Source organism: Gossypium hirsutum, chromosome A13, assembly GCF_007990345.1.
Source record: "Gossypium hirsutum isolate 1008001.06 chromosome A13, Gossypium_hirsutum_v2.1, whole genome shotgun sequence".
Classification (NCBI taxonomy): domain Eukaryota; kingdom Viridiplantae; phylum Streptophyta; class Magnoliopsida; order Malvales; family Malvaceae; genus Gossypium; species Gossypium hirsutum.
This window is the reverse complement of record NC_053436.1, coordinates 110593205-110621172: the sequence shown is the minus strand read 5'-3', so window position 1 is coordinate 110621172 and position 27968 is coordinate 110593205. Positions and strand designations below refer to the sequence as shown.

Here is a 27968-nt window from a genome sequence, read left to right as displayed (position 1 = left end):
AAATTAGTGATGTAATAGTCGATTGAGTCTTAGCTCAATTGGCATAGACATTGTTGCCAATGCATAAGGACATGGATTTGACTGCACTAAAGCGTATCATTTTCCTATTTATGAGTTAGAGAAGAGGGGTAGTTCTAAATATTGTGTCAAAAAAAATAAATATAATCAGAACCTATAATAAAATTATTAAAAAAATTAGTGATGTAATAAAAAATAACAAATATGACACGTGTACAAAACAACATATTAAAACCATATCATAATACCAAGTCACATTATCCATGTGAACGTAGGAGGTTGTGATTATTTGTTTTTATATGTAAATGTCTTATCTGTCATATTTATTTTGTAACTGTTGTGTGAGTGGCCCTACCATACCAGGACTGCACTGCCAATTTTAGATTTTTTATTATTCTCAAAAATAAATTTAAAAAGTAAAAATATCATTTAAGTCCCTATATTAAGCATCGGATTACATATTATTCCTTTTATATTAAAAATTTGCAAATTAATCCTTACGTTAAACTTTCTCTGCGGTTAAGCAATGATTTGGCTTATCTGTCATATTTATTATGTAACTGTTGTGTGAGTGGCCCTCATTGCCATACAAGGACTACATTGCCAATTTAAGAATTTTTGTTATTATCTAAAAAATAAATAACAATAAATAATAAATATTTTTTATTATAATATTATCCCATTTTTACCCTTAATATCATAAATATATACATAAAAAAAACATAATTTTCTATTTTGATTCCACAAATTCACTGACAAATAGTGTGAAAGCAAAGCAAAAAGTTAAATGGAGAATTGAACCTAACGTTAATCTTTTCGAAGTGAAACGTTTATTCTCACCTCTATTTTTTTTTCTCTCTATATATACATACACATATACATATAATCTCTGTATCTCTTTGCAAAAACAAGAAAAAAAAATGGCTGCGAGTAGTACTGATCCTACCCAACAACTCAATGACTACATTAGAACCATGCATGATCAGGTTTTGTATTTTTTTTTTCTTTTTTTTTAAAGTTATTTTCAATGTTTATATAAAAAAAATGTGTATATACACATATATAGTGTTACTGATTTTAGTGTTTCATTTGGTTTTTATTTGAATCTTTAACGGTTAACAGATTTGGGATTCGAAGCTTAACGATCCGACAAAAAAGCGGTTGAAGTGTGTACAATAAAAGACACTAATTATTAACTTAAAATTGAAATGATTTAAAAAAAATAGTTTGTGGGTATTGATTGATTATGCATGTTTATTTATATTTTGTCGGATTAATTTTTGTGTTTCACTAGATTCTTTATTCGAATCTTAACGGTTAACGGATTTGAGATTCGAAACTTATCGATCCGACAAAAAAACAGTTGATGTTTGTTAAATAATTGAAGTGTGTGTGATAAAAGAAACTAATTATTAAATTGATTATATATAAAAAAAATTATTAGCTTATTTAAAATTGAAAATAATTTTTTTTCTGAGTCTTTCCGATCTGATAAAATGTTTGTAATAAAGAGATTTTCTTCAATTTTGATATATATTTTTAATTATTTAATTGTGAATGTAGGGCATATTGGATGATAATTTTGATCAACTGCTAGCGCTGCGACGTGAACAAAATCCTCGGTTTATTAATGAACTGATCTCTATGTTCACCAACGATGCTGAAGCTTACATTGCCGAAATCACTAATGCTCTGTATATTTAATTTTAATTTTTTTAATTATTTTTTTATATATAATAATATTTTACATTTTATTTGTTGGATTAATTAAAATATATATATGAACAGGAGCTTAACTGAGGTGGACTTTTCAACCATCATAAGCAAACTCCATCAGCTCAAAGGCAGCACCTCTGGGTAATATTCAATTTATTATATATTTTATGAGTTAAAATTTTGATTTATTTTTTATTTTATTTTTAATTTGATTTATCATATTTCTAATATTATTTTTTTATATATAAAATAAAACAGCATTGGCGGTCACCGGATGTATCAAGCTTGTTGCGAGTTACGTGTCGCCGCCGACGACGGCGACAAAGGCAGGTCCGAATTTCTTATGTTAATTAATTTTTTGTTTTATATATTTTATTTTTTATTTATTAAATATTTGTTTATATGTTGTTAGGTGCGATGAATTATTTCTGCGAGTGAAGGAGGAGTTCAATACTTTGAAGCAATGCTTGGATTCCATATCCCAGGTAATCCACACTTACATTTATTTATAGAGAGACAGAGGGAGAATTCCCTCAACGGCTCAATATTGTTTTCTGTTTGAGTTCGGGTTTTATTTTTCTATAATATTTTTCGATAATATTATACTTTAAAATTTAAATTGTGAATTAAATTTTTTATTTAACAACAAAGTATCATTCTTACTAATGATGCATGTCTCATGCAATTACTACGTATAGATTATTAATGTTTTTTTTTTTGTGTGTGTGTGTGTGTGTGTGTCTGTGTGTGATAGATGCGGAGCAACATCATCAGCAATGGGACCAGAAGTCGTCGTCGTCGACCTCTGTAAACTCCTTTTGTTCAGACATGGAAAATAAATCTCGTCTGTTTTACTTTTGAGACTGCTTTGATGCTTTTGGTGTGTGAGACTTTGCTTTTCTGTTTCTTGCTTTGTGTGTTGTTTGCCATTTGAGCTTTCTCTTTAAACTATAAAGAGACCTCCATAATACGGATTTGTTGTTGCTTTGGTTATTTTGTGATTTTTTTTCATCATTTTCGTTTTTATTGTTGGTAAAAGTATTATAAAGGTACTTATATTAAGAGTTGAATTATATTTTGTCTTTTTTACTCAAAAAATGGACTAATTTGTTCAATTTTCAGTAGATAATGCAAAATGCAATCTAACTTTTAGTATAAAGGCATTTTATGGTACATTTACCTTTCTATGTTTAAATTTAATTTTGATGTGTTGATGGTTGTGAGATACTATACCATACATAGTTGTCTGGGGCTAATTTACCATTGGGTTGAAAAGTGTTGTGAAAAAAAGCTTTTAAAAAGTGCTCTTAAAAAGTTTGATAGTATTTACTATTGTCGTCAATTTTAAACATTATGTTATAAAGTGAAAGATTTAATGGGAGATAGAAAATTAATTTCATTGAAAAACATTTTTCCAAAAGTCAAATGTTAAAAATTTTGGCTTTTTGGCTTGGGTTAGAATCACAGTTTAAAATCATGGTTTGGTTTGAAGAGCTCTTTGTTTACCAAATTTTTTGTTTACTATTGAGGCTGGAGAGCAGTAAACAACAAAAATTTGGTAAGCAAACAGCTTTTTAAACCGAACATGATTTTAAACTAAGATTTTAACCAAGCCAAAAATTTTGGAAAAGTATTTTTCAATGAAATTACTTTTTTTATCTCCCAATAAATCTTTCACTTTATAATATCATATTTAAAATTGACATTTTATTTTTTTAAAAGTACTTCTTTATAACAATGATAAACATTATCAAACTTTTCAAAAGCACGTGAAAGATTTAATGAGAGATAAAAAGGTAACTTCCTTGAAAAATATTTTTCCAAAAGGCCGAAGGTTAAAAAGTTTGAATTGGGTTAGAATCACAATTTGAAATCATAGTTTGGGTTTAAGAGCTCTTTGTTTATCAAATTTTTTGTTTACTATTGAGGCTGGAAAGCAGTAAACAACAAAAATTTGGTAAGTAAACAACTTTTTAAACCAAACATGATTTTAAACTAAGATTTTAACCAAGCCAAAAATTTTGGAAAAGTATTTTTCAACAAAATTACTTTTTTTTTTATCTCCCATTAAATCTTTCACTTTATAACATCATGTCTAAAATTAACATTTTATCTTCTAAAAAGTACTTTTTGACAGCAATGGTAAACATTATCAAACTTTTCAAAAGCACATGAAAGATTTAATGGGAGATAAAAAGGTAACTTCCTTGAAAAATATTTTTCCAAAAGCCGAAGGTTAAAAAATTTGGCTTGGGTTAGAATCACAATTTGAAATCATAGTTTGGGTTGAAGAGCTCTTTGTTTACCAAATTTTTTGTTTACTGTTGAGGCTGGAAAGCAGTGAACAACAAAAAATTTGGTAAGCAAGTAGCTTTTTAAACCGAACATGATTTTAATTAAGATTTTAACCAAGTCAAAAAATTTTGAAAAAGTATTTTTCAACGAAGTTACCTTTTTATCTCCCATTAAATCTTTCACTTTACAACACCATGTTTAAAATTAACACTTTATCATTTTCAAAAGTACTTTCTGACAGTAATAGTGAACACTATCAAACTTTTCAAAAGCTTTTTTTCATAGTATTTTTCAAAAACACTTTTAAACATCAAAGGTAAACTAGCCCTTAGACAACCATGTATAGTTCTAAATGGTAACTAGTCCTAATGGCACAAAATACGGATCAAATTTTACTCAAATCCACTCCTATTTGTAAATGACTACGCCGAATTTATTTAGGATAGGCCGAGTTGGGCTCAAGCTTTAAATATTGGAGCTTGAGTCCCATTCATATTTTAAATAAACATAATTTTTTTACTAAATTTATTTCTCAAATTTAATATTTTTATCCTAATCCACCCAAATTTCGAGCAGCAATTTAAACTTGAGTGGATGCTCGACCCTTGAACATGTTTACTTTTAATATAGTTACACATAATCACAATATTATAATAAGATCGTATATGCATCCATAACCACAATTTAAATTTAATAATTAAAGTTGTTGATTGATTGATTCATATATAATAATAATATCGTAAATAGTTACCTCAACCTATTTTTAATGAATATAGAGGCATGAAATTTTAGTTAAATCAGTATTAATTATAAATACTTATAAGTGAGTTTCAAAGGCGGATCCTCATTAGGTCCTATAGGCCTTCCTTCTAAACCTTTTGAAAATTTTAGTTATACATTAATTTTTTAAAAATTTTAACTAGGTCCACAAAATTTATTAAATTTATTATTAAACCTTTTAACTTTTAAAAAAAATTCAATTAGACTCTTTTAAATTTGTTTGTAAGTTTTCATAAAACATCTAAAAATTTTGAATGTTTCAATTAGAGTTATCAAAATTTTTAAATTTTTTCACTCAAAACTTTTAAAAAATTAGTTAGGCCCCCAAACTTAGTGCCATCTGCCACTGGTGAGTTTAGAATTTCACCTATTATTATTTTAATTTTTTAAAAATAGTATAATATTTTTATTTGACACAGAGCAATTTTATATAATTTTCAGTTGCTAACATTATATATATATGTATCATGGGACTAGAATTTTAGTTTGACGAACTATATGACTTTAAGAAAAAATTTAGCTTCAAATCTGCCAAAATTAATTTAAGACTAAACCTACAATTTATGTATAGTACGGGACTAATAATAAATTTTGACATAGCAACTTAACTATCTTCGTTTTGATTCAGTATCAAATTTTCAAAATTCGTAAACACAATGACTCAAATTGATGAAAGGGCAAGGGCAAAGGCATCTCAAAATTATTGCAATTGAATTTAGGTTAAATATTGTTATTAATCATGTATTATGTGTAAGTTGCAGACTTAGTGAATGTATTCTAATTTGGTCACTTTTAATCTTGTATTTTTCAAAATTTGAAAATTCTATCCAAGCCCAAGCAATAGCTATTAAATTCTAAGATTTCAAAAAAAAAAATTATGTAACAAATACCATTATCATGTGTGTGATTACTTATCAGCTTACCATTTTCATATAATACTCACAAAAGACCACGTTACTTTAGCTAATGGATTTACCAAATATTGGCTCAATCAAGATTAAGATTTCAAAATTAGGAAAAAAAAAATACAAGAACTATTACTATCAAATTAAAAGACAAGGTTGTTTGAATCGGATTGAACTGAGGATTGACTGGGCTATCAATTCATAGAAAGACATTGAACCAGTTGATCTAGAAACTAGTACAAACTGAGTAAAAACTTGATCCAATAGAGTTTTATTTTTTTTTTATTTTAAAGAATTTTTAATGATTTATTTAATCAAATCTAACGGATTGATCTAACTAGTCGGATCGATTGAACTAACGAATCAATGGCCTGATTGGTTCGATTTTGAAAACCTTGTTAGAAAACATGAACTAAACCTACAACTTATGTACAATATGAAACTAATAGCAGAATTTGACCTAATGAATTAGCTGTTATCGTTTGATTCAGAACTAAAATTTTAAAAATCGAAAATACAAAGATTAAAATTGTAACTTATGCAAAATACAGGGACTAATATAAAAATTTAGCCTTTAATTTATATATATTAGTAAAATTCAATTGAAACCGCTTATAAAGATGGAGGAGTACGGAAATTTCAATCATGACCACGAATCCCCTCAACCTCCTATATTTTTAGGAAGAAACTGAATTTTAATTTCTGATTTTAAAAAGGGAATTAGATTTGGGGTTTCATTTCTGATTTCTCATTTCGATTCCCATTTCCCACCTCTTTGAAACTCTTGGCTCTGGTAAAATTTCTTCTAATTTTTTGACTTTTTTCATGCAAATTATCATTTTAATTTGTTTTCTTCAATGATTTTTTTTTCAGGTTTGAAAGAAAAAATTGAAAAAAAAAATGGCGGAAGAACATAGATGTCAAGCACCGAAGCTGTGTGCGAACAATTGTGGATTAATCGGCAGTCCCGCGACGCAAAATCTTTGTTCAAAATGTCACCGTGATCTTCAGCTTAAGCAACATCGATCTTCCTCCGCCAAACACGCCGTTAATCAAACCTCGATCCCTTCGCCGTCTTCTTTTCCGTCGGTTTCGTCGTCCTCGTCTGCGGATAAGGACGGTGGATCGTTGGCGGAGACGAAGGCGGCGGAGGTGGTGGAGGTTGAGGTTAGACCTAAACGATGCTTGAGTTGTAACAAGCGCGTGGGGCTCACGGGGTTCAAGTGCAGGTGTGGGATGGTGTTTTGTGGGATCCATAGGTACCCTGAAGAACATGGTTGTAAATTTGATTTCAAAGCAATGGGGAAACAACAGATTGCTCAAGCTAATCCCGTTGTTAAGGCTATCAAGCTTCATAAAATCTGAAATTTGAAGTGAAATGATCGTAAAAAGAAAAAACAAGGAAAAAAAGGATTTGTTTTGTTTTGTGATTGTGTCATTTGAAAAAAAAAAGTGATGAAATTATATTGACCGTCGTGTCTCGCCGGTCGGTTGGCCGGCCTCCCGGCCGTTCAAATTGTAGGGTGTGTGACTTGAGACGGTGGTTTTATGGTCGGCTGTTAATGTTTGTTTGATGGGTCTATTAAAGGTAAAAACAAAAGAGCACAATAAAGTGATATATTTTTTTTGAAATATATTATATGAATATAGATGATTTAAATTGAAATATTTTTTATACCATTATTTATTTTAAGAATGATGCAAATTTTTATATATAAAAAATACTAATAATTTAAATTTCAAAACAATATTATTGGGAGAGATAAACCTCGAACACATATCATATTATATAACAATTTAAAGTTTGGAACGATATTAAAAACAAGAATTAAGGATACCTTTGATTGAAGTGAAATATAAACTATTATAATTTTGGTTAAAATATTATATATTTTCTATATTTTATATAAAAATATAATTTTTAACCTCAAAATTTTGATTCTTAAGAAAAATTTTATTTAGAATTTGAGCTCAAAATTTAATATGAGATTTGATTTTGATTTGATTTCATCTGATCTGATTAAATTTAATTTAATTAATTTTTTGTTTAGATTTAAAATTTAAGGTATATATATATCATGCGTATTTTGTAAATATTTCGAGATGGGAGGGATTGATGAAGTTAGGCCCTCAGCCCCTCTTAAAATTGAAAAATATCAATTTATACTCTTTTATAAGTTATAAAATTTTAAATTAGTAATGATAAAATTAAACTTTAGCCTCCAAAAAATGATAAGAATTTGACTTAGTCATTTAAAAATTATAAAGATATGGTAATTAAAATGGTGGCATTGTATTTTTAATGTTGTAAAAATATGCAATTTGATTTCAATTCCTACAAAATTTTTTGGCTTCGTCCTTGATGGGAAAAATGAGTGAATTTACTTCTAACCTAACCCTGACTCGATCAGATTGTTTTTCTAATTTCACTAAACCTTATTCGACTCAAACTTGGTTTTCAAAGAAAAATATTAACCTTAATGAATCGAGTTGAAATCTATCAAATTCAACTTTTTTTCATTTCTATACATAAGTTATTGTAACGAGTCAATCATATTTCTATTCAGGATGGAGTAAGAGGCTAGCAACCCTTTCTTTCTCTTTTTGGGACTCTCTATTTTCGCTTTCAACTAATTCTGTTCGAGAACCTAGAACACTAAAATAAAATTTTTTAGTTTTAGTCTTTTTATAATTTTAAAAATTTTAAATTAATATATGATAAAATTATACTTAAATCACTCTAAAAATAAAAAAAAATAATTTAATCATTAAAATATAATTATTAAAATAATAAAATTTTATTTTTAATATAGTAAAATATACCACTTAATTCCCTCCCTTCATCGTTCCCATTAAAGGGTCACCCGAATAACAAGCACACTCCAATACAGTAAAATCTTGAGAAAAACACGTTAAGGGAGAGAAAAACTGCGGCTCTAAAGCTGTTGGCGACTCAAAAACCCGAGCCCCTATAAAAAACCTATACAAACAACGAGCGTAGAACAGAACCAAAATCGACTTAACGGAATCCCTTGACACGCAAAAGTGGTTGCGCGTGTCATTCAGAGCGTCGAGAATTTTGGCAGTATTTTGACATCGAAGTCAAAAAGGTGTACCTGAAAAAACTCGACTTCCATTTTCCACAAAAAAAAAACTATTTTTTTCTTTCAGAAAACCAATAGACACGAGGCAGAAAAGTGTCAAAAGCTATTCCACAGAGTGGGGACCACACCCGCACCCCTATTTGCATTGTTTTTTAAGCTTGGCCATGGCAGTTACACTTCACTGCTTCATCTTCATCATCTTCTTCTTCTTCAAATTCAATGCCAACTAAACAATCCTTTCTTTATATATATACATATAGTCGAAATTACTCATCAAAGTGAATAAAATGAAGTGAAATTTACTTCTTCTCGCCTCTCATCGCATTTTTTTTAAGGTAATTTTTCTTCTCGCAGATCTCATTTGCTTTGCTTATTATTTCGTTTTTTTTCGAGTTTTTTTATGGTTAATTTCTTCTTCTTCATCTTCTTTGTTCGGTTTTTTGATCTACACAGTTGCATGTTGATGTTTTGCTCTTCTTTTCCATTGTTACGAAGCTTAAACTGTGATTTGCTAGCTGCTCCTATTCTTCTTCTTTTGCTTTCACCATAAATCCTATTTAATTGAATTCCTTTTGATCTACGAAGTTTAAACTGTGATTTGCTAGCTGCTCCTATTTGATCTTTTCTTTTATATGTATACTTAAATCGAAATGCATGCTTAAAAAATTTGACATTCTTCACTTTGTTTTCAAGTACAAGATTAAAATTGTCATATTTTGAAAAAAAAATCAAGAACAATTTGTTTAATTTCTTGTTATTTAATCACAAGAAATAGGCAAAATGTTACATTACACAGAACTACGAATAAAAATAATTTTTAAAGTAACACTAACAGTGAGAATTTTCATTAGTCTGCAAGAGAATTTAAAAACTGATAATTACAGGTATTGTAATAATCTCGTCTCCGGGCGTATAATGGCGCTTTCCGAATCGGAAAGTGTTGCCTATGGGGGCATCAAGAAAACAGGATCACCGACGCAAGCACCGGAATCGCCACATGAAGAATCAACGCCGGATCGGTCGAATTCTTCCCCGAACAAACAGAATTCCATCTTCTCACTTACCCTCGACGAAATTCAACTCAAGAGTGGGAAGACTTTTGGGTCCATGAACATGGATGAATTCCTTGCGAATTTGTGGAACGTCGAGGAAAACCAGCAAGTTCTGTCGCAACCCGAACCTATTGATGGTGACAAAGGGATGGGATGCCAACCGAGTTTAGCAAGACAAGGCTCGTTCTCCGTTCCTACCCCACTTTGCAAGAAAACGGTTGATGAGGTGTGGTTCGAGATACAAAAAGAGTTACCGCAACCACGAGAAGCTAACGATGTGGCGGATCATGAACCTCCTCAACGTCAACAAACACTAGGCGAGATTACTTTGGAGGATTTTCTCATCAAAGCGGGAGTCGTTCAAGAACCATCGGGATCTTCGCAACAAAACAAGGCATCCCCTATTAGGATCAACGGCGCGAGCTTGGATGCAAACTATATAATGGATGCACCTATTCGAAATAACAATGCAAGCATGGATGCAAACTTCGGAATGGGACATATGATAGGTCTCGGATTCCCCGGACATCAAATTGTTAGCAACGGCTATGCCGCAGGGTACTCGATTCTTGCACAAACTGTTATGGGGGAATCTTCTAATGGTACCGAAAATGGAAACCGGACTAACAGTTTGTTACAGCCAGCTGTGGCTCCTCAGAACAAGAAGAGGATCGTAGACGGTCCACCGGAGGTGGTGGTGGAAAGGAGGCAGCGCCGCATGATTAAGAACCGAGAGTCTGCCGCAAGATCTCGAGCAAGGAGACAGGCATACACAGTGGAGCTTGAATTAGAGTTGAATCAACTCAAACAGGAGAATGCAAAGCTGAAGCAACTTGTGGTAAACAAATATTTTCCTTGTAAAAGTGAAAATTGAATTTTTACATAAAAGTAACCATGGTCAATAAATAACAACATTTCTTCTGTCGATTTTAATTTTGAGCAGGAGGAAAACGATAAAAGGCGAAAGGAAGAGGTAAATATATATATGGTCAATTTGTTTTCAAAATTTTGTGTTATTTTGATTTGGGTAAATTTTCACCTTTCACACAATTTTAAAAGGGAGCTGTTTAAACAAATGTCTATTATTTACTCTTTTGGGAGTGGTTTTATCGATGAACAGTCATTAATTATTTAACTGCCTATGTTGTATTTTTATATTTACAAATGGGTTAAGGGTTAATATTTTGAGTTTGGTCTCAATATTTTATTTAATTTAATTTTTAAGGTTTTTTTTTCAATTTAGTTACTGAGTATGGGTTTAAATCAATTTGGTAGATCGATTTTTTATTTCAATTAAATATTTTTTTATTAGAATATACGTATAGATTTTCATATACGTATAGATTTTCATGGCATTAATTTTCTTTTGATGATGAACCCTTTAAACAGGTTTTGAAGAGGAAGAAGGAATTGACATGTGCAAAAAAGAAGGTTGATAAGATGATGACATTAAGGAGGACAGTGAGCTTTGGATGGTGAACTAAGAATATTAATTGAAAATCATAAATTAATGTTATATACATATGCATATGTATATGTATACATCTAAATAATAATATGTCCAAATCAATTATAATTTTAGTATGCTGAAGGGTGTATGTGAGCAAGTTATAGAGTGTGTAATAATCACTTATAATAATGTTAAACTTCTCCAATAATAAAAATAATTTTTAATTCTTGTATTTTACCAAATCACATCGATGCCATTTTTTTTACCGGTGGTGAGCACCAATTTTTAGTTTAATCAAAATATCTATTAATAATTAAAAAATTAATTTAATTAGTTAAACCAATAATTTTTTTATCTCAATTTTCAGTTTTTTTTACAGGTTTCGAGTAGTTCTGTTAGAGATTGATTTTATCCCTTTGTTTAAATCGTTATATCAACCAATTCTCGTCTAGTTCAGTTTGAGCAACACTGATCTCTGTAACAGTATGAATGAAGTATGAATGAAGTATTGGGCTGATATGGGTTTAACCAGTTTAGTAATAATATGGGCTAGATTAGCCTAAACCATAAACCAATTTTGGTCTAGACCTATTCTTGGCCCAATGAAAAGCTGGCCAGGGTCTTTTATTAGTTCCATACCATTTGTTGTCAAAATTTTCCTCCTAGACTGCATTAGGGTTTCTCTCTTCAGGTTTCTCCTTTGCCGCTAAACTCTCCGTTACTTAAAACTCTTGTTTTCTTCTGAGATCTAACATTCAATCATTGACTTGAAAATTTTGTTTTACAGGTAAATTCTTGGTAGTTTCGTTCGTTTTAAGAACAGAGATTCGAAGATGAGGTAATTTTAATTCTCTGTTTTTGTTTTTTTTTTCAATGTGATTATCCAGCTTAATATATTGGGTTCTATTTATTTATGAGGTTTTTAATGCTATTGATTTGCTTCACTTGAGCTAGAAGAGATTGGTTCCTTTGGGTCATTTGTTGTTTTTGTAGGATAATCTGTTGGGTGCTCTCACCTAGGAGGCAAGCAATGATTATTTTTTTGGTTATATGTAATTAATTCTTTTTTTAAACTTGGTTTTTTTGGGTTCATTGATTGGTCTGGTTTGTGAAACTAGATTTCTTATATGTTTGTAAAATTTGAACTTAAAGAGTGTAAATCTTTAAGTTGTGAATTTGGATTTTCATTTGTGTCAGGTAATTGTTTGTTCTGTATCTGGGTTGATATGGTCTTACCCCTTTGACTCACTGAGTCCAACTATGATTTGGCTTTTGGTGCTTGTGTTGTGATGATTATGGATTGATATTTCATTATGGTAGTGTATGAATCATGTGATTGTTTCATATCTACTCATTTATAGTTTTCTTAAAAGGATTTTGGTTTTTTATTTGCAGTAAGCTTCAGAGTGATGCCCTTAGAGAAGCTATTTCAACCATTGTGGCTAATTCCAAGGAGAAAAATCGCAAGTTCACCGAGACCATTGAACTCCAGATTGGGCTGAAAAACTATGATCCCCAAAAAGACAAGCGTTTCAGTGGTTCCGTGAAGCTACCACACATTCCTCGTCCCAAGATGAAGATTTGCATGCTTGGAGATGCTCAACATGTTGAAGAGGTAATTTTTGCAGCCTTCCTATCCATGTGTCGGTATGAGTGCCAGACATGGGTACTTGAAAAAAAAAAAAAGAATCCCAGAAACATAGGAAGCATGTTCTTGTAATGCTTGAGTGTTTTGTTGAATTTTTTTGATTTGTATTGCAGGCTGAGAAGATTGGTTTGGATTATATGGATGTAGAAGCATTGAAGAAGCTAAACAAGAACAAGAAGTTGGTCAAGAAGCTTGCTAAGAAATATCATGCATTTTTGGCCTCTGAATCTGTCATCAAACAGATCCCCCGTCTCTTGGGTCCTGGTCTCAACAAAGCAGGCAAGTTTTATATACGAGTATCAGTATTGCACCAATTTTCAACAATTTTATGTTTTACATTATTAGGCATTTGCAAGGGTACTACTTATATATAGACCTGTCAGTTGGGATGGTTTTAGGTCGGTTTCAATTATGGATTTGAGCCATTCTATGTTAAATCTTTTCAAATTCGGGTTTGAGGCTTGATTTTTTAGGTCTGGCCATGATGGTTATGGATCATTTCAAGTTTTGGTCATTTTCAGTTTTGAATCATTTCGAGTTACTTGTTTGGGTCATTTTAGGTTCAGGTCTTTTTGTGTCTAGGCATTTTTGGTTTGTGTCAGTCTGCATTCAGGATCGATGAGTTTGGGTTAACTTTTCATGGTCAAACTGGATTGAGTTTGCTTTGGGTTTATGAGATTGGTTTTTTAAGTTCAGTTCATAATAGACTGGTCTACCTCAGTTGTGATTTTAGATTATGCAGCTAATATTTTTGCACGAATGCAGGGAAATTCCCAACCCTTGTTACTCACCAGGAATCTTTGGAGTCCAAAGTGAATGAGACAAAGGCAATGGTGAAGTTCCAATTGAAGAAAGTTCTTTGCATGGGAGTCGCCGTTGGGAATGTAGCAATGGAGGAAAAGCAGATCTTCCAAAACGTGCAAATGAGCGTCAATTTCCTTGTTTCATTGTTGAAGAAAAACTGGCAAAATGTGAGTTACCTCTACTTTTGTCGATTTCATTGATGGTATGTTATATGAGGGATTTTTGGGATCATTTTCACTGGGATTAAATGTGTTGATTTGCAGGTGAGGTGCCTTTACTTGAAGAGTACCATGGGACCTTCAAACAGGATCTTTTGAATTATGCATGGAGTGAAATCATTTTTTAATTGAGAATGTTTCAAAAATTATGTTATTTGATGTTGGAAATCATGAATTTTTGAGACATTGAAAAGTTTTTGTTTTGCATTTCAACTGAACTTTCGATGAATGTCAAATTTCCATTTTTTTTCCTTTTAAATTATGGCCTCAACTAGAATGATGAAAAGAAACCCGCTTTGACAAAATGGTTAAGAATCATTACGGGCATGTATGACTGTTCCAATTTGGGGCTTTAAAATTTCGGATTAAAGAATGGAATTTAGTAGTTAATATTGTTATCTTGCTTAAAAATATTAAAAATAATTTTTTTGTTTATATTTTATATTAATTAAATTTTAAAATATTTTTTATTATTTAAATTGAGTTTGGGTCGGTTTGGACTGAGTTAAGGCATAATTTTATTTTTTATTTTTACCAAACTTAGCTCAAGTCAGACTGAGCAGATTATTGAACCCTTGGACACGACAAATTAAATATAAATTTTAATAATATTAATAAATATACAAAATTTGAAGACAAAAAATTTTAAATTCTTAAAAATAAAAATATTAAGGATAAATTACAAATATACAAAAAATACAATGAATATTACTATACATTTTTTGGTATAAGAAGAAAAATTCAATACTTACACCGGCTCCATTCTAGCCAATTGTATACCCTTCCGAGTCTTCATGAATAATCTCGAGTACTTGATTGATATTATGTTAAATTATAGTTGTATAAATAATTTAACATAATATTAATAAATTTTATGCTTGCTCAAATCTGGACTGCTTTAAAATATGGGTGTAACATTTTGTTTAAATCTGTTAATATTTTTAAATAATTATTATTTTTAAAACTTTGAAAAATATTATATTTTTTAATTCGATAATTAATTGTTAGTACAATTAAAATTCTCTCGTTAAATTTGTTGGAGTGTCATTTAAAAAAAAATTCAATTGATAGCCACAAAATGAAACAAAACTAATGATGTAGTAATAAGTATGAATTTAACATGAGTTTGACTTGTATTTTTAAATTTGAGAAAATAAAGTGACTAACTTCCTTAAAATAAAAGTAGGAAACTAAATTTTAAAAGACGAAGGGTAGAGTGATTTAGAATATATTTTAATATTTTATATTTTTATTACTATTTGTAATGAATTTAGATATTGATATTCAAATAGCGGATTTGGTCATTAGACAAAAATTTAATTAAATTGGATTTAAAATCGGATGGTAACACTTAGATTTAATAGAAATGAAAACGGATTAGGATTTTAAATAAAAATTTGTGTAAAAACACTTCAATTCCTCTCAAATTTTGGAGTTGAGCAAATTGATTCTTTTAAAAATCCTCTTTAAATTCAAAAGTAAGGAATTAAGGACAATTAATCACAAAAAATAATCTTTTTCGTCATTTGTACATAAAATTGATTTATATAATAACAAATTAAGTCTTCAATGTGTACATATTTTTATCAATTTGGTCTTGATTTGGAAAAGATATTTAAAAAATTTATAGAATTAAAAAAAAAACCTTTTAGTTTCAAATATATATAAATAGTCATAATTGCAAAATCTAATAGTTGAATTTATTATTATACCAATTAAAATTATTTAAAATTGAAAAAGAAATATTAATGTTATGATTAATTGTCTCACTTTTGAAATTGACTGTAATTAGATTGCTTTTAAGTTTTTTTAAGAAGGAATAATTTGGTCAATATCAAAATTGGGAGGACTAAAGAAATAATTTTTTCCAATCTTTTAATCAAATTTTATAAAAATTTACAAATTTCCTACCGCTATTATCCTTGACCGCACCGGGATGGCGGCAAAGAACAACAACAACGACAACAACAAAAAAAGTGAACCGGGCTTGACAGCAGCCCAAAGCTGGTAATGAATGAGAATGTCGTTGAAGATAGCTACTGATTTCAAAGCACAGGAATGGGTTTTACAAAAGAGAGAAAATGATAGAAGTCCACTTAATTTGTTTGAATGTTGGGGGTTTCAATTCAACGAAAATGAACGCCATTGTTTCTTCACTGGGAGGTTTCTGCTTAAGCCATTACCTATCTACATTGCTGAAGCAATGGACTGCCAATGTTGTTCTTCTGGTATTGGTGAAGTAAGTAATTTTCTTACCCGGTTAGAAATTATGTCAAAATTTTGATGTTTTGAAAATCGAATAGCTATGGTGATCGATTGAGTTGGTCTTGGTTTACGGGAGAATATATTGAAATCCTTCTGATTCAGTTAACTTTTTGTAGTTCAAAATTTGTGATGTGGTATTAGTTTAAGGACCTTCGTGGGTTTCTTTGGAAGAGACAATAGGTCCATCGATGAGGGAAATTAGCTTCACTTGATTAAAACTCTTTACATTACTGGATAATTAGACTTTGTTGTGTAAAATGGAAAAACGATTTAAGGAACCCCAGAGAAACAAATTTGTGCTCCTTTTTTTTTATGCTTACCATACTAGTGAAAAAATAATTTGATTCTTATTTTGATAGATGGTCTCATAGTTGTATATTTGTGATTTGGTGAAGCAGAACACTGAATGCTTGTATATTTGATATCTTTGTTTTACATTTTTTTTTCTTTTCTTACTCAAGTACATGTAAAGTCCACTAGGATATACAGATAAATGCTTGTTAATAGTACTATTAAACGTGAGTTCAAGCACACTGATGGAATACATGGTATCTTATTCTTAGTTCATCAGTGACATGTGACTACTAGGGAATGGCTTAGGATATAGAGATAAATGATTGTTAATAGTAGGCTGATGGAATACATGGTATCTTATCTTAGTTCATCAATGACTTACGAGACTACTAGGGAATGGCTTAGATATATAGATAAATGTATGAAGATAAATGCTTGTTAATAGTTCAATTAAATTTGGCTAATTGAATACACAATATCTTATTCTTAGTTCATCTATGACATATGAGGCTACTAGGGAATGACTTAGAGAATGGTAAAGGCAAAGGGGTAAACTCTTAGAAGAGCTATTTTACGAGCAATTCTGAAATTGACCCATCATTCATTCGTGAAGCCGATTGCTGATGATGAAGTGTTTTCACCTTCACTGACGTTTCCATCTTTGCCAGTGTCTGTGTGGGAGGATGATGAAGGAGAATAAAATGCTACAATTGCATATGAAACCTCCAACCTCTTCTACATCTTCCTCTTTGGCCTGCACTTTCTTGTCCCTCTCAGGCAATCCTGAGACCATTGGAAATGCTAACAATGGTCTAATTTTCATGATGAAGACCACTTTGCTTTCACCAACTACACTCATTGCTCTCCATGAGAAGAGCTTGGACTGGAAGGTTTATCTGGTAAATCACTAATTCGATATTTATGCCCTTGCTAGAAGCAAGGTAGTTTGGACTCCATAAATCGTGCACAAACCATTTCTGCTAACTTGAGGAAATTGTATCTGTTTGACAGGAAGATATTAGCCATTGTGATGGCAATTTATTGGAACTCTGGTACAAGGAGAGTTGCATAATCTCTTATTTATAGCGCTGTTTGAGACCAACTATTCTTAATCTTTAATACAAATTTGGAAGGTATTTTCAAATATAGGAGGTATTATCAAATATGGAAGATTTCTAATATGGAAGGTATACCTTCCATATTTGATTATATCTTTTATATTTGAAAATACCTTCCAAATTTGTATTAAATGTATAATATATACCTTCCATATTTGATTATATTTTCTATATTTGAAAATACATTCCAAATTTGTATTAAATTTATACAAATATGGAAAGTTTATTAAATATAGAAAGCTTATTCAAATATAGAAGGTATATTCATGTATATCTTGATGTTTGAATATTTCCACGCGTGGTAGATCTATTTGTAGCAAATAATTGGTCTCAAACAGCTTTACAAATACAAGATCGTGCTACTCGCCTTGTATCACATTTCTAGTCAATTGACTTTCATATATGGATTTTTATGTGAAGATGCATGAATTAAATATTCGAATATTAGGTTATACATAAATATACTTTCTATATTTGAATATTTAATACTAGTATCTTTACATAAAAATCATATAAGCATAGCATAAAAACAAATCATCTAAAAGACATTTAGGAATACAGCAAAGTTTCCATACATAGAAGATGTATTAATACCTAAAGCACTGCATTTGTACCCAAAAGATAGAAAAGCATGGATAAAATGCTTGGTCTGTCTTTTAAGGCAACTTGTTCTGTATGTCTATTTTCTTTTATGCCTATTATGGTATGTCTATAATGATTCGTATGCATGCCATATAAGCATATAACACCTTTAAACATAAAATTGCAAGTCATAAATTAGATATTAGCTGGCATAGACGAACTCTAGTCTGCTTGGAACTATCCTGTGTGCTAATTTCAATTTATCTGGTCTAAGTAGATGGTGGCATTGTTCGGTTCCCTATCCGAGCACGTCAGCATTTTTTAATCCCTGCATAATTAGTTTTCCTACATAATATAAATATATTTCTGTTTGTTTTACTACCAGTCTAGAGAACAGGACCCATAGGGAGGGGAAACAAATTATTATGGTAAAAACACCTTTATGGTCCCTCTCAATAAAATTAGAGCAATTTAATCCCTATCAATTTCGAAAGTGAGCAACTAAGGACAATTAATGATGATGTTAATGTTTTTTTGCCAATAATACATAACTTTTATAGGTATAATAACAAATTTAGCCCCCAGTGTTTGTTGTTATGCATAAGTGTTAGAATCTATAAATGTTGTGGGTTAAATTTATTTATTAAGATCAAATTAACAGAACATAAACTTTGAGGGTTAAATTTGCTATTATGTCAATAAAAATATATACAATTGACGAAAAGCATTAACATTGTGATTAATTATCCTTAATTGCTCATTTTTTAAATTGACAGAGATTAAATTACTCTGATTTTTTAGAGGGACCAAATTACTCAATAACGAAATTGAGAGGGATCAAAGAGGTCTTTTTACCAATTACTTCTCTTTGGTTTTGGAGTTAAATGGACACCCTAAAAACTTATGTGTAAAGTTTGAAATCCTAATGCTAACATCAAAGACAACACTTTATCCCAATTCAACAAGAACTTTTTCCATTCATATTTTACACCAAATTGAAGCAAGTGAAGGACAATAATAGTTTATTACTTTCAAGAAATCTATTAGAAATGGCATAAGTCAAGTTTCCATCATTTTGAGGTATCAAAGAATTAGTTAAATGCATAATCTAATTGGTAATAACACTATCATCATTTGACAATCTGGTTGACTAAGAATTGTTTTCTGGGAATTCTATGAATCAATTCAAGCAGTGTGTGCAAAGAGAACCGATACTAGGAACTATTAGAGAGTTAAAGGCAGAGATTCAGCCAGAATGTACTTAGAGATAGAAAAAACACGAAGAATATGTATTCTAATTCTCTATAAATGACATGACCAGATTTTTATGTGTTGTTACCACTAACCAGTCAAGTTAAGCATAGGCATGAATACATTTTTTCTTATGTTGTCTCGCTGTGTTATTTTTATTTTAAAACAAGAAAAACAAAAAGCGACTCGGAGCTACGTACGAGAATGCTTTTGAAGGGCCATTTTCATGAAAGGAAGATCCAATTTAGTACCTCTTATATATTGTTGATATGCTTTAGTAAACTAGGTGGAGCTTGATAAAAAAATAAGTTAGCTTTACTGACCTCGTTGGATTCAGTAACTTATGAGCAGAGCTGATCTGCTTAAATTCGGGATTATGCAGCCCAATCTTTGTGGTATTTTCTTATTTGCCTGCGCTAGAACCCGTAGGTGCACAAGTGCAAAATTTCTTGAGAAGTAAGAACTCCGGCCGACAAATAACACCTGCCAAAATTCTTATTTATAGTCGGTCATAACATTTATGGAAAGCTGCATTTGTGGATTGTGTTAACACGTCGACACTACGAAGTCTTCTATCCACGTGTAATTGTTTAGTTTACATATTGAAGTGATTTATATGGTCTAGGTAAGTGGTAGAATAATTTAGGTAATCGCTCTTTTTTGCACCATAAGTTATTACTCTCACTAATTACACTTTTATTATTATATTTATAGATAAAAGTGTTACTTGGGCCTTGCATATTACTTGTGCATACTGCATAGGCACGATCATGATGCATTAAGTGTCATGACAAAGTTATCTGTGCGTTGTAAGGTTTGACCGACTATTTGCTCATGTTTTTTGCATTTCTATTTAAATTAGTTACTTCAAATAGAAATTGCTATGCCATGCTTTCCTTCCTGTAATAGATTTAAATAGACTATATTTTGAATCAAATGTTGGACTATGGAGTTATTGGAATCCAAGGCATTTTAACCTTACTTTATTTGAAAGCAATACTGTAGAAATTTGTTGCACAATTTTCATGCTCTAATACTATGTCTAAAGAGGTCCAATTTATCATAATTGAGCCTACATATGTTGATATGGACGTGCACGGAACAGGATCGTAAGTTTTTCCAAGTCACGGATTTGGCCTAAGGCTCTAGACGAATGAAGGAGAACTTGGAGTTTGAAACAACTTGAAATACTAAAAAATCCAAGTCAGATTTAAGAATTAAAAAGGGCAGCAATTAAAACAAGTAATAAAAGATAGAAAAAGAATAAGGAATCCAAATTAATATTAAAAATAATTAAATAAGATCAAAACAGAATAACAAAGAAACGAAACAAGATAGATTGAAAGTGGCGTGTAGAAGTCCTAAGGAGCCTTGGAAACCAAATGAATTCAGAACCCCCTTCAAACGGCTCTAATTTTCCCTCTAAGAAAGAAAACTTGACAAGAAAAACTTGAAGATAATCCCATAATCTGAAAAGATTGTTAAAACTCTTTTAAAAGAATGTTAGGTTTAATTCTACAAAAAAAAAAAAAAAACCTGTTTGATGTTGGCCATTCTTTAGGGAAGTTTCCAGTGAAGCCTTGCTAGACAGTTGTGTCATTGCGAAGTATCTACATTGACATCAGTTGGCTAACCATGGACAGCCAGTGTTGATCATATGATCTTCCTAAATCAAGTAATCTTCTTAGCCTATTTGAAATTGTGTGAAATTTTTATGTTTATATAACCAATTAACTTAACTAAAAAGCTGGAGGAAAAGTATCTTAACATACAAGTTATCATCATCTACTGAGTTGGTCTTGGTTTATGGCATAATATATTGAATTCTTTTGAGTTGATTAATGCTGTTGTATCTTTATTTTGGTTTACCTTTTTCTGGTTTAAAACTTTTTATGTGCTATTATGCATACCTTTGTGATTCTTTTTGGAAGAGATAATAGCTCCATTGACCTTGATAAGAGAGAATTAGATTCAATTATTATCCCTTTACTTGACTTGATAATAAGACATTGAATGTAAAGTGGGAAAGCAATTTGAGTTCAAGGAAACCCAAAGAAGACTTGTTGTCAATTCCTTTTTGAACATAATGTTTTTGCATAAAGAACTGATTTGTCCACTATAATATGGTTTTGCTGAAAACAACATAATGGTCTGGAATTGTTTGTATTGAGTGCAATGGCTTCTACAAAGTTGTTTGTAACTTCATCAGACAACTCAAATTATCATCTTGGGCTGGATTTTTTAACAAATTTCATGCCCCTTTTCTTGCCTTCTTTTTTTTTTTTTTTGCTTACCATATTATTAGACTGTCATTCAAGTAGAAAAAGGATTTGATTCTATTTTATAAATGTTCTCACATTTGTGGTTCCACGATTTTGCAAAGCAGAATACTCAATGCTTGGATATTTGTTGAATTTATTTGGTTACATATTTTCTTCAATGATTCAAATATTTGTAAAGTCCCTTCGTCGACGATAATGCAGCTTAGTTCATCAATGACATATAAGGCTACTAGGGAATGGCTGAGAGAATGTTAAAGACAAAAGCTAAACTCTTGGAGGAGCTGTTTTATGGTATCTGATCCATCATTCTTTCATGAAGCAACTTGGTGAAGCTGTGAACGTATTGTCACCTTCATTGACGTTTCAATCTCGACTGCAGAGGGCCGAAGCTGCAGAAGATGAAGAAAAATATGCTATAGCTAGCCTCTTCCACGTCTTCCTCTTTGACCTTTACATGGTAGCCTTCACCATGTAATTCTGGGTTTATTGGGAACAGTAGCAATGGTCTTGTTTTCGTGATGAAGCTAACATGCCTTCACTAACTACACTCATTGTTCTCCATTAGAAATGCTTGCAGTGGTAGGTTTATCTGGTAATCATTGATCTGATATTGATGTCATTTCAAGAAGTGATGCAGTATCTTGGACTCCATAAATTGTACCCTGAATCATTTCTACTATCTTGAGGAAATAATCTGTATGACAGGAAGAAACTGGCTATTGTGATGCCAATGTCTTACTTATAAATAAGGCCTTTTGAAACCAACTATTTCATGATTGTATCAATTTTCAGTCAGAAATGAACTGTTAATTTAGCATAAATAAATTTTCCATACATGGATTCTTAAGTAAAGATGCAAGTATTAAATATTCAAATATCACATAAGAATCCATTTACGGAAGATTTATATTTGTTGAATTAACAGTTCATTTCTAGCTGAAAATCAATGCAATCATGAAATAGTTGGTCTCAAAAAGCCCTATAAATAAGAGATTGCGCTGCTCTCCTTGTATCCAAGTTCTTATCAGATGGCATCACAATGGCCAATTTCTTCCTGCCATACAGATAGTATTTCCTCAAGATGGATGTAGCGAAGAAATAGTTGATCTCAAACAACCTTATAAATAAGAGATTGTGTTGCTCTCCTTGTATCGAATTTCCATTCAATTGGCATCATAATATTTGGATAGTTAATCCCTGCATCTTTGCATAAAATTCATATATGGAAAACAAATTGCTCCAAATTAACTGCCTTTTCTGACAGATAGTGCATTCACTGTATCCTAATATTTAAATTCTGACAGGAATATGCCAAAACACTGCATTTTGTGACCCAAAGGTAAGAAAAGCATGTGCAGTATGCATGGTCTGTCTTTTAAGGCAACTTGTGGTGTATGTCTATTTCTTTTATGCCATGTATGGTATGTCTATAATGATTCATATTACCTTCTATATAGTCATATAACACCAAAACCATATGTGTATTGCATACCATACTTATGATGGTATAAACATAAAATGGTAAGTCATAAATTAGATATTAACTAGCATAGACCAACTCTAGTCTGGTTTGAACAATCCTGTGTGCTAATTTCAATTTATCTGGTCTGAGCAGGTGGGAACATTATTCAGTTCCCTATCTGAGTCTCAAAAACTTAATTTATGCTGAACTTCGGTTTGAAATGGACACTGAAATTTATCTGTAAGGTTTAAATCCTGGTACTAACATCCAAGGACAAAGACATTTTACCCCCAATTTGACAATAACTTTTCCTATTAGTAATAGTTTATTTCTTTCAAGAAATCAAATAGAAATGGCATAAGTTTAGTTTCCATTGTTTTATAGTTTCAAAGAATTATTTATATACACCATCATTTGACACTCTAGTTGACTGAGAATTGTTGTCTATGGAATTCTATGAATAAACTCATGAAGAGTGTGGAAAGACAGCCAGTGCTAGGAAACCGGTAGAGAGTTAAGGCAGAGATCGACCATAATATACTTAGAGATGAATAAACACAAAGAATTTGTATTCAAGTTCTATGTTAGTGACATGATTAGTGTAACGCCCCGTACCCGAGACCGTTGCCGGAGTCGAACACGACGTGTTAATAGACTTAATTCATTACTTAAACAGCTCATACAATTCATTTTAAATTTCCAGGCAAGCTGGCTAACTGCATCACAGTCGCTTTAAAATCATATCTCGAGTTCCGAAACTCGAAATCCAATTCCGTAAATTAGTACAGTTTATTAGTTAAGTCTCCCCTGTTTCAGGGTTCGACTACTCTGACCTCTGTGTATTATGAATCAGATATATCCATCTACAGAGCTTCAATGACTATGCCGTTTGTCTCTAATAAAACTAGACTCAATAAGGAATCTGTACATATAAAGCATGACTTCTAATTATCTTTGTAAATTTATGGTGAATTTACAAAGTCAGAACAGGGGATCCAGAAATCGCTCTGGCCCTGTTTCACAAAAATTTAAACATCTCATAAAATATAGCTTATATACCTGTTTCGATTCTTCCATATGAAAATAGACTCATCAAGCTTCGATTCCATATATTATTCATCATCTGATTGTATCTCTACTATTTTTAGTGATTTTTCAAACTCACATCACTGCTGCTGTCTGAATCTATTTTATGGTAAATTTTACTTATTTCATGGTTTCCATGGATTAGCTAGCAATTTAGCATACATAACAGCAAATATGATCATGATTAGCCATTCCAATGGCTAATCATTACCAAGCATTTCCATACCACTCAATAACCATATCATAAGACCATATACACAAATGATTATAATGCTATACATGCCATACTCAAATATACAAGCCATTATGCCAAGATGGTATACGGATAGTGTGAGCGAGCCTCCGACCGTTCTCGATTTCCGAGCTGGCTTGTCAAAACTACAAGGAATGAAAAGGAGGGAGTAAGCATAAATGCTTAATAAGTTCACATGCAAATAGCAAGTAACATAACCATATAAGCAAACATAAAACATCATTTGCATAATCATCACCAAGACATTCATATCACATTTTCATTTATCATCTTACCATATTGTTGTTATATCGATTTTTCAACCGAGGTTAAGTACATACCTGTTCAAAGTACCCATTTCACAACACTTAACATACGTCCCTTTTATCTTGAGTATTCCTCCATTTCAGTAGAACTTTACCGTTGAACACATCGGAATATAATTCGGATACATGGAAGTTTGCACATAATGCACATATGTAGCCAAGCTACATGTAAGCCATAAGAACTCGGACTAAACGATTTGTGTTAATCGATTAATTCGGATCAACCGATAAGTTCGGATGCCCAATTATCCTAGTGACATGTCACTTGTATCCTATCTATTCCTAAGGTTCAACGGGCGTTTTCCTCGATCACACATCTTTTCCATCTTCACGGAATATCGAATTGATACTTCGGTGATAGTTCATACTCATCAAGTAATTCACATAATTACATATTATTCAACAATAACCACAAGCATAATATTTCATGTAATATCGCATCTATCATTAACAACATAAATTGCTTAAATGACATTATGTTACTACATTTACACATGAACTTACCTCGTATGCGAAATGGCTCTTTTTACTTTCGTCCACACTTGGTATTTTCCCCATTTTAGCCCGAATTTCAGTTTTCCTTGCTCTATCATTTAAATATAGTCTATTACCATATTCAAATTGACCCAAACAATTTGAAAAAAATTTCCCTAATTTTGATATTTACACTTTTGCCCAAAGCTGTAAATTAACTTCAGCCTATTTTCTTATGTTTTTTGACTGCTGATCATTTTCCCTTCTATGGAAACATCAAATTTTCACTCTAACATGTACTTTATGCTATTAGGTATTTTTACCAATTAAGCCCTTTTGCTCGTTTTCACTTAAACCGAGTAGCACAGTTGTCTACATAATTTAAAACCTCATATTCTATCATAAAACACCAAAATACACAAATTTCACCTATTGGTATTTTTCCAAATATAAACCCTAGGTTGAATTATTGCTGCATAAGCTTATTAAGCTTACCGGGACTCCCAAAAAACGTAAAAATCATTAAAAACGAGGCTAGAACGGACTTACATCGAGCTTTGGAAGCTTGAATGTGAGCCCAAGTTGACCCTAGTCGGGGAAGTGGTTTCGGGACCGCTATAACCGAGTCACTAAATGTTTGATGCGATATTATTGTCTAGAATATGTAATATGAATGTGTGAATTTCAAGCTTCATTTTGGTTGATTTCATGTGAATTTAGTTATAGGACTTATGTGAAAAATTCTAAATGTGATAGGTCAATGTGTGAGGACCTATTAGTGCATGTGGACAAAGGGGGGACTTGCATGTCAATTTCCCCCCCTATGAGTAGTGGCCGGCCATGACAAGGAATGATGGCAAACATGTCATGAACATTTTGTTAGTGGAAGAATAAAATAAGGAGTATGGGTAATAAAGAAATGGAAACAAAAGAAAAAAAAATGTGTGTGTAGTGTTTGTCCCCCCCCCCCCATTGCCGTGAGCTAAAGAGAGAAGGGAATTTTGTTCATCCTTTCTCTCTTCTGCTTCAAAATAGAAAGAAAAACAAAGAAAAATTTTTCTCTTTGGTCATCCTTGGCCAAATTTGTAGAGAGAAAGGTGAAGAGATTCGGCTGCTTGTACTTAGGCTAGTATTTGATGATGTTCCATGAGAGGCATGCATGTTTTAGTGTTAGCTTGAGTTCTACCTACCATGGTCTAAATCTTGCTATGTGATGGAAATGGCACTGACCATGGATGCATCATTCTTGGTTGATGTTGATGTTGTGGTGATGAGGCATGAGGATGAGTTAAGATTCGGCTAGGTGGAGTTGTGTAATGCTTGCATGCAAATATGAAGCTTGTTAATGATGCATGTGATGATGGCTTGATGATTCTTGAACCTCCTTTTTAGCATTTTTTTGTGTGAGCACATATGTGCATGGTTGCTAAATGGAGAAGAATCGGCTCAAATTGGCAGGCGAATGACTGATGTTAATGAGCTGCTTGTTAATGATGAAAGGCGAGATGCTTACTAGTGTGATATGTTGTATTAGTGTTGAATCGACCCAAAATGGACATGCATTGCATGGCAAAAATTAGCTAATATGGTGTGATGCTATTTTGCATGTATGAGACTTTAATGTCTAATGTATAAATATGGGCTAAGTGCCTTGTGTTCATCTTTTTGATGCCTAAATGATGAAATCAATTTATTTGTTTGATTAAGCTCAAGAGCAAAGGGGAAATAAAACGATAAAGGGAAGAAGAGTGGTTGAATAGCTAGCGAATCGTTCGACAACACCGAGGTAAGTTCTTGAGTAAGAGAGCTTAAATTTCGATGTGATTAAATCATGCTCTATGTGTGGCTATTGAGCGAATGTGCAAGGACAATATGTCCTTGTGTTTGAGTTTCGTAAACGAAAATGAAATATGAATGTACCATGAATTATTGTTAGATGTGCATGATTAATTGAATGCTGTCGGCTAAGTCCCGAAGGCTTTGTGCTAAGCGAATATATCCGGACTAAGATCCGAAGGCCTTTGTGCGAGATACTAATCCGGGTTAAGTCCGAAGGCATTCGTGCGAGTTATTAAAAGCCGGGTTAAGTCCCGAAGGCATTCGTGCGAGTTGTTAAATCCGGTTACGTCCCGAAGGCATTGTGTGAGTTACTAAAACCGGGCTATGTCCCGAAGGCATTTGAACGAGGAGCTATATCCGGTTAAATCCCGAAGGTACGTGATTTGGTAATGAATGAGCTTGCTGTAAAATTCCAGCGAATACTCGAAAAACATCCCAATATGGGGATATGTTACGTATGTGTTGAATTTAATCGAGCCCTTACAAATAAATGTTCGCTCAGTTGATTAAACGAGCTATCGGCTTCGGCTAAGTTAGTCTATTGTGTATGTGCATAAGGGTTGTTAATGTTGTGAAGCAAGTTTAATATCGATAAATTGCGTATTATGAAATATTCCGTTTAGCTAAATGTGTGATATTCTTTGTTTATGCTGGAATTTGCTCAAACTTACTAAGCATAAATTGCTTACTCGTTACATTGCTCCTCTGTTTTATAGATTTTTGGTTCCAGCTATCGACTCGGATCTTGAAGTCGAAGTCGCCCACAC

At 31.8% G+C, this 27968-nt stretch overlaps 5 protein-coding genes across 7 annotated transcripts; all 5 read left to right on the top strand.

Moving 5' to 3' along the window:
* Positions 1-835: 835 nt before the first annotated feature.
* Positions 836-2724, top strand: LOC107941268 (histidine-containing phosphotransfer protein 1). Its single transcript, XM_016874824.2, has 6 exons — positions 836-1004; positions 1582-1712; positions 1807-1875; positions 1993-2064; positions 2147-2219; positions 2489-2724. Exons 1-6 carry the CDS (start codon positions 939-941, stop codon positions 2543-2545), a joined length of 468 nt encoding a protein of 155 aa, XP_016730313.1. The 5' UTR covers positions 836-938; the 3' UTR covers positions 2546-2724.
* Positions 2725-6332: 3608 nt separating this feature from the next.
* Positions 6333-7348, top strand: LOC107941260 (zinc finger A20 and AN1 domain-containing stress-associated protein 3). The gene is made up of 2 exons (XM_016874818.2): positions 6333-6507; positions 6588-7348. Exon 2 carries the CDS (start codon positions 6615-6617, stop codon positions 7077-7079), a length of 465 nt encoding a protein of 154 aa, XP_016730307.1. The 5' UTR covers positions 6333-6507; positions 6588-6614; the 3' UTR covers positions 7080-7348.
* Positions 7349-8991: 1643 nt separating this feature from the next.
* On the top strand, positions 8992-11544 carry LOC107941272 (ABSCISIC ACID-INSENSITIVE 5-like protein 1). The gene is made up of 4 exons (XM_016874829.2): positions 8992-9153; positions 9703-10708; positions 10814-10843; positions 11260-11544. Exons 2-4 carry the CDS (start codon positions 9734-9736, stop codon positions 11347-11349), a joined length of 1095 nt encoding a protein of 364 aa, XP_016730318.1. The 5' UTR covers positions 8992-9153; positions 9703-9733; the 3' UTR covers positions 11350-11544.
* A 369-nt stretch (positions 11545-11913) lies between these two features.
* LOC107941273 (60S ribosomal protein L10a) lies at positions 11914-14249 on the top strand. Its single transcript, XM_016874831.2, has 6 exons — positions 11914-12011; positions 12108-12158; positions 12716-12935; positions 13082-13247; positions 13734-13939; positions 14036-14249. The coding sequence occupies exons 2-6, from the start codon at positions 12154-12156 to the stop codon at positions 14087-14089; spliced, it is 651 nt and encodes a 216-aa protein (XP_016730320.1). The 5' UTR covers positions 11914-12011; positions 12108-12153; the 3' UTR covers positions 14090-14249.
* A 1659-nt stretch (positions 14250-15908) lies between these two features.
* Positions 15909-22976, top strand: LOC121212669 (uncharacterized). 3 transcript variants are annotated; one of them, XM_041085906.1, is made up of 3 exons: positions 15909-16229; positions 17218-17448; positions 21984-22976. In XM_041085906.1, exons 1-3 carry the CDS (start codon positions 16005-16007, stop codon positions 22035-22037), a joined length of 510 nt encoding a protein of 169 aa, XP_040941840.1. In that variant the 5' UTR covers positions 15909-16004; the 3' UTR covers positions 22038-22976. The 3 variants fall into 3 exon arrangements, 2 of the variants coding, with proteins under 2 accessions (XP_040941840.1, XP_040941839.1); XM_041085905.1 differs by lacking the exon at positions 21984-22976 and adding an exon at positions 17561-19412 and having other exon boundaries at positions 15925-16229; XR_005907924.1 differs by lacking the exon at positions 17218-17448.
* The last annotated feature ends 4992 nt before the right edge of the window (positions 22977-27968 follow it).

Excerpts from the sequence above, each read along its gene's own strand:
- LOC107941260 (XM_016874818.2), top strand. The coding sequence starts at position 6,615 with ATGGCGGAAGAACATAGATGTCAAGCACCGAAGCTGTGTGCGAACAAT.
- LOC121212669 (XM_041085905.1), top strand. The coding sequence starts at position 16,005 with ATGAGAATGTCGTTGAAGATAGCTACTGATTTCAAAGCACAGGAATGG. Across the intron at positions 16,230-17,217 it reads GTTCTTCTGGTATTGGTGAA|TGTCTGTGTGGGAGGATGAT; the intron begins GTAAGTAATTTT and ends CATCTTTGCCAG. Across the intron at positions 17,449-17,560 it reads TGGACTGGAAGGTTTATCTG|GAAGATATTAGCCATTGTGA; the intron begins GTAAATCACTAA and ends TCTGTTTGACAG.
- LOC107941268 (XM_016874824.2), top strand. The coding sequence starts at position 939 with ATGGCTGCGAGTAGTACTGATCCTACCCAACAACTCAATGACTACATT. Across the intron at positions 2,065-2,146 it reads GACGACGGCGACAAAGGCAG|GTGCGATGAATTATTTCTGC; the intron begins GTCCGAATTTCT and ends ATATGTTGTTAG. Across the intron at positions 2,220-2,488 it reads GCTTGGATTCCATATCCCAG|ATGCGGAGCAACATCATCAG; the intron begins GTAATCCACACT and ends TGTGTGTGATAG.
- LOC107941273 (XM_016874831.2), top strand. Across the intron at positions 13,248-13,733 it reads TCCTGGTCTCAACAAAGCAG|GGAAATTCCCAACCCTTGTT; the intron begins GCAAGTTTTATA and ends GCACGAATGCAG. Across the intron at positions 13,940-14,035 it reads TGAAGAAAAACTGGCAAAAT|GTGAGGTGCCTTTACTTGAA; the intron begins GTGAGTTACCTC and ends GTTGATTTGCAG.
- LOC107941272 (XM_016874829.2), top strand. The coding sequence starts at position 9,734 with ATGGCGCTTTCCGAATCGGAAAGTGTTGCCTATGGGGGCATCAAGAAA. Across the intron at positions 10,709-10,813 it reads CAAAGCTGAAGCAACTTGTG|GAGGAAAACGATAAAAGGCG; the intron begins GTAAACAAATAT and ends AATTTTGAGCAG. Across the intron at positions 10,844-11,259 it reads ATAAAAGGCGAAAGGAAGAG|GTTTTGAAGAGGAAGAAGGA; the intron begins GTAAATATATAT and ends CCCTTTAAACAG.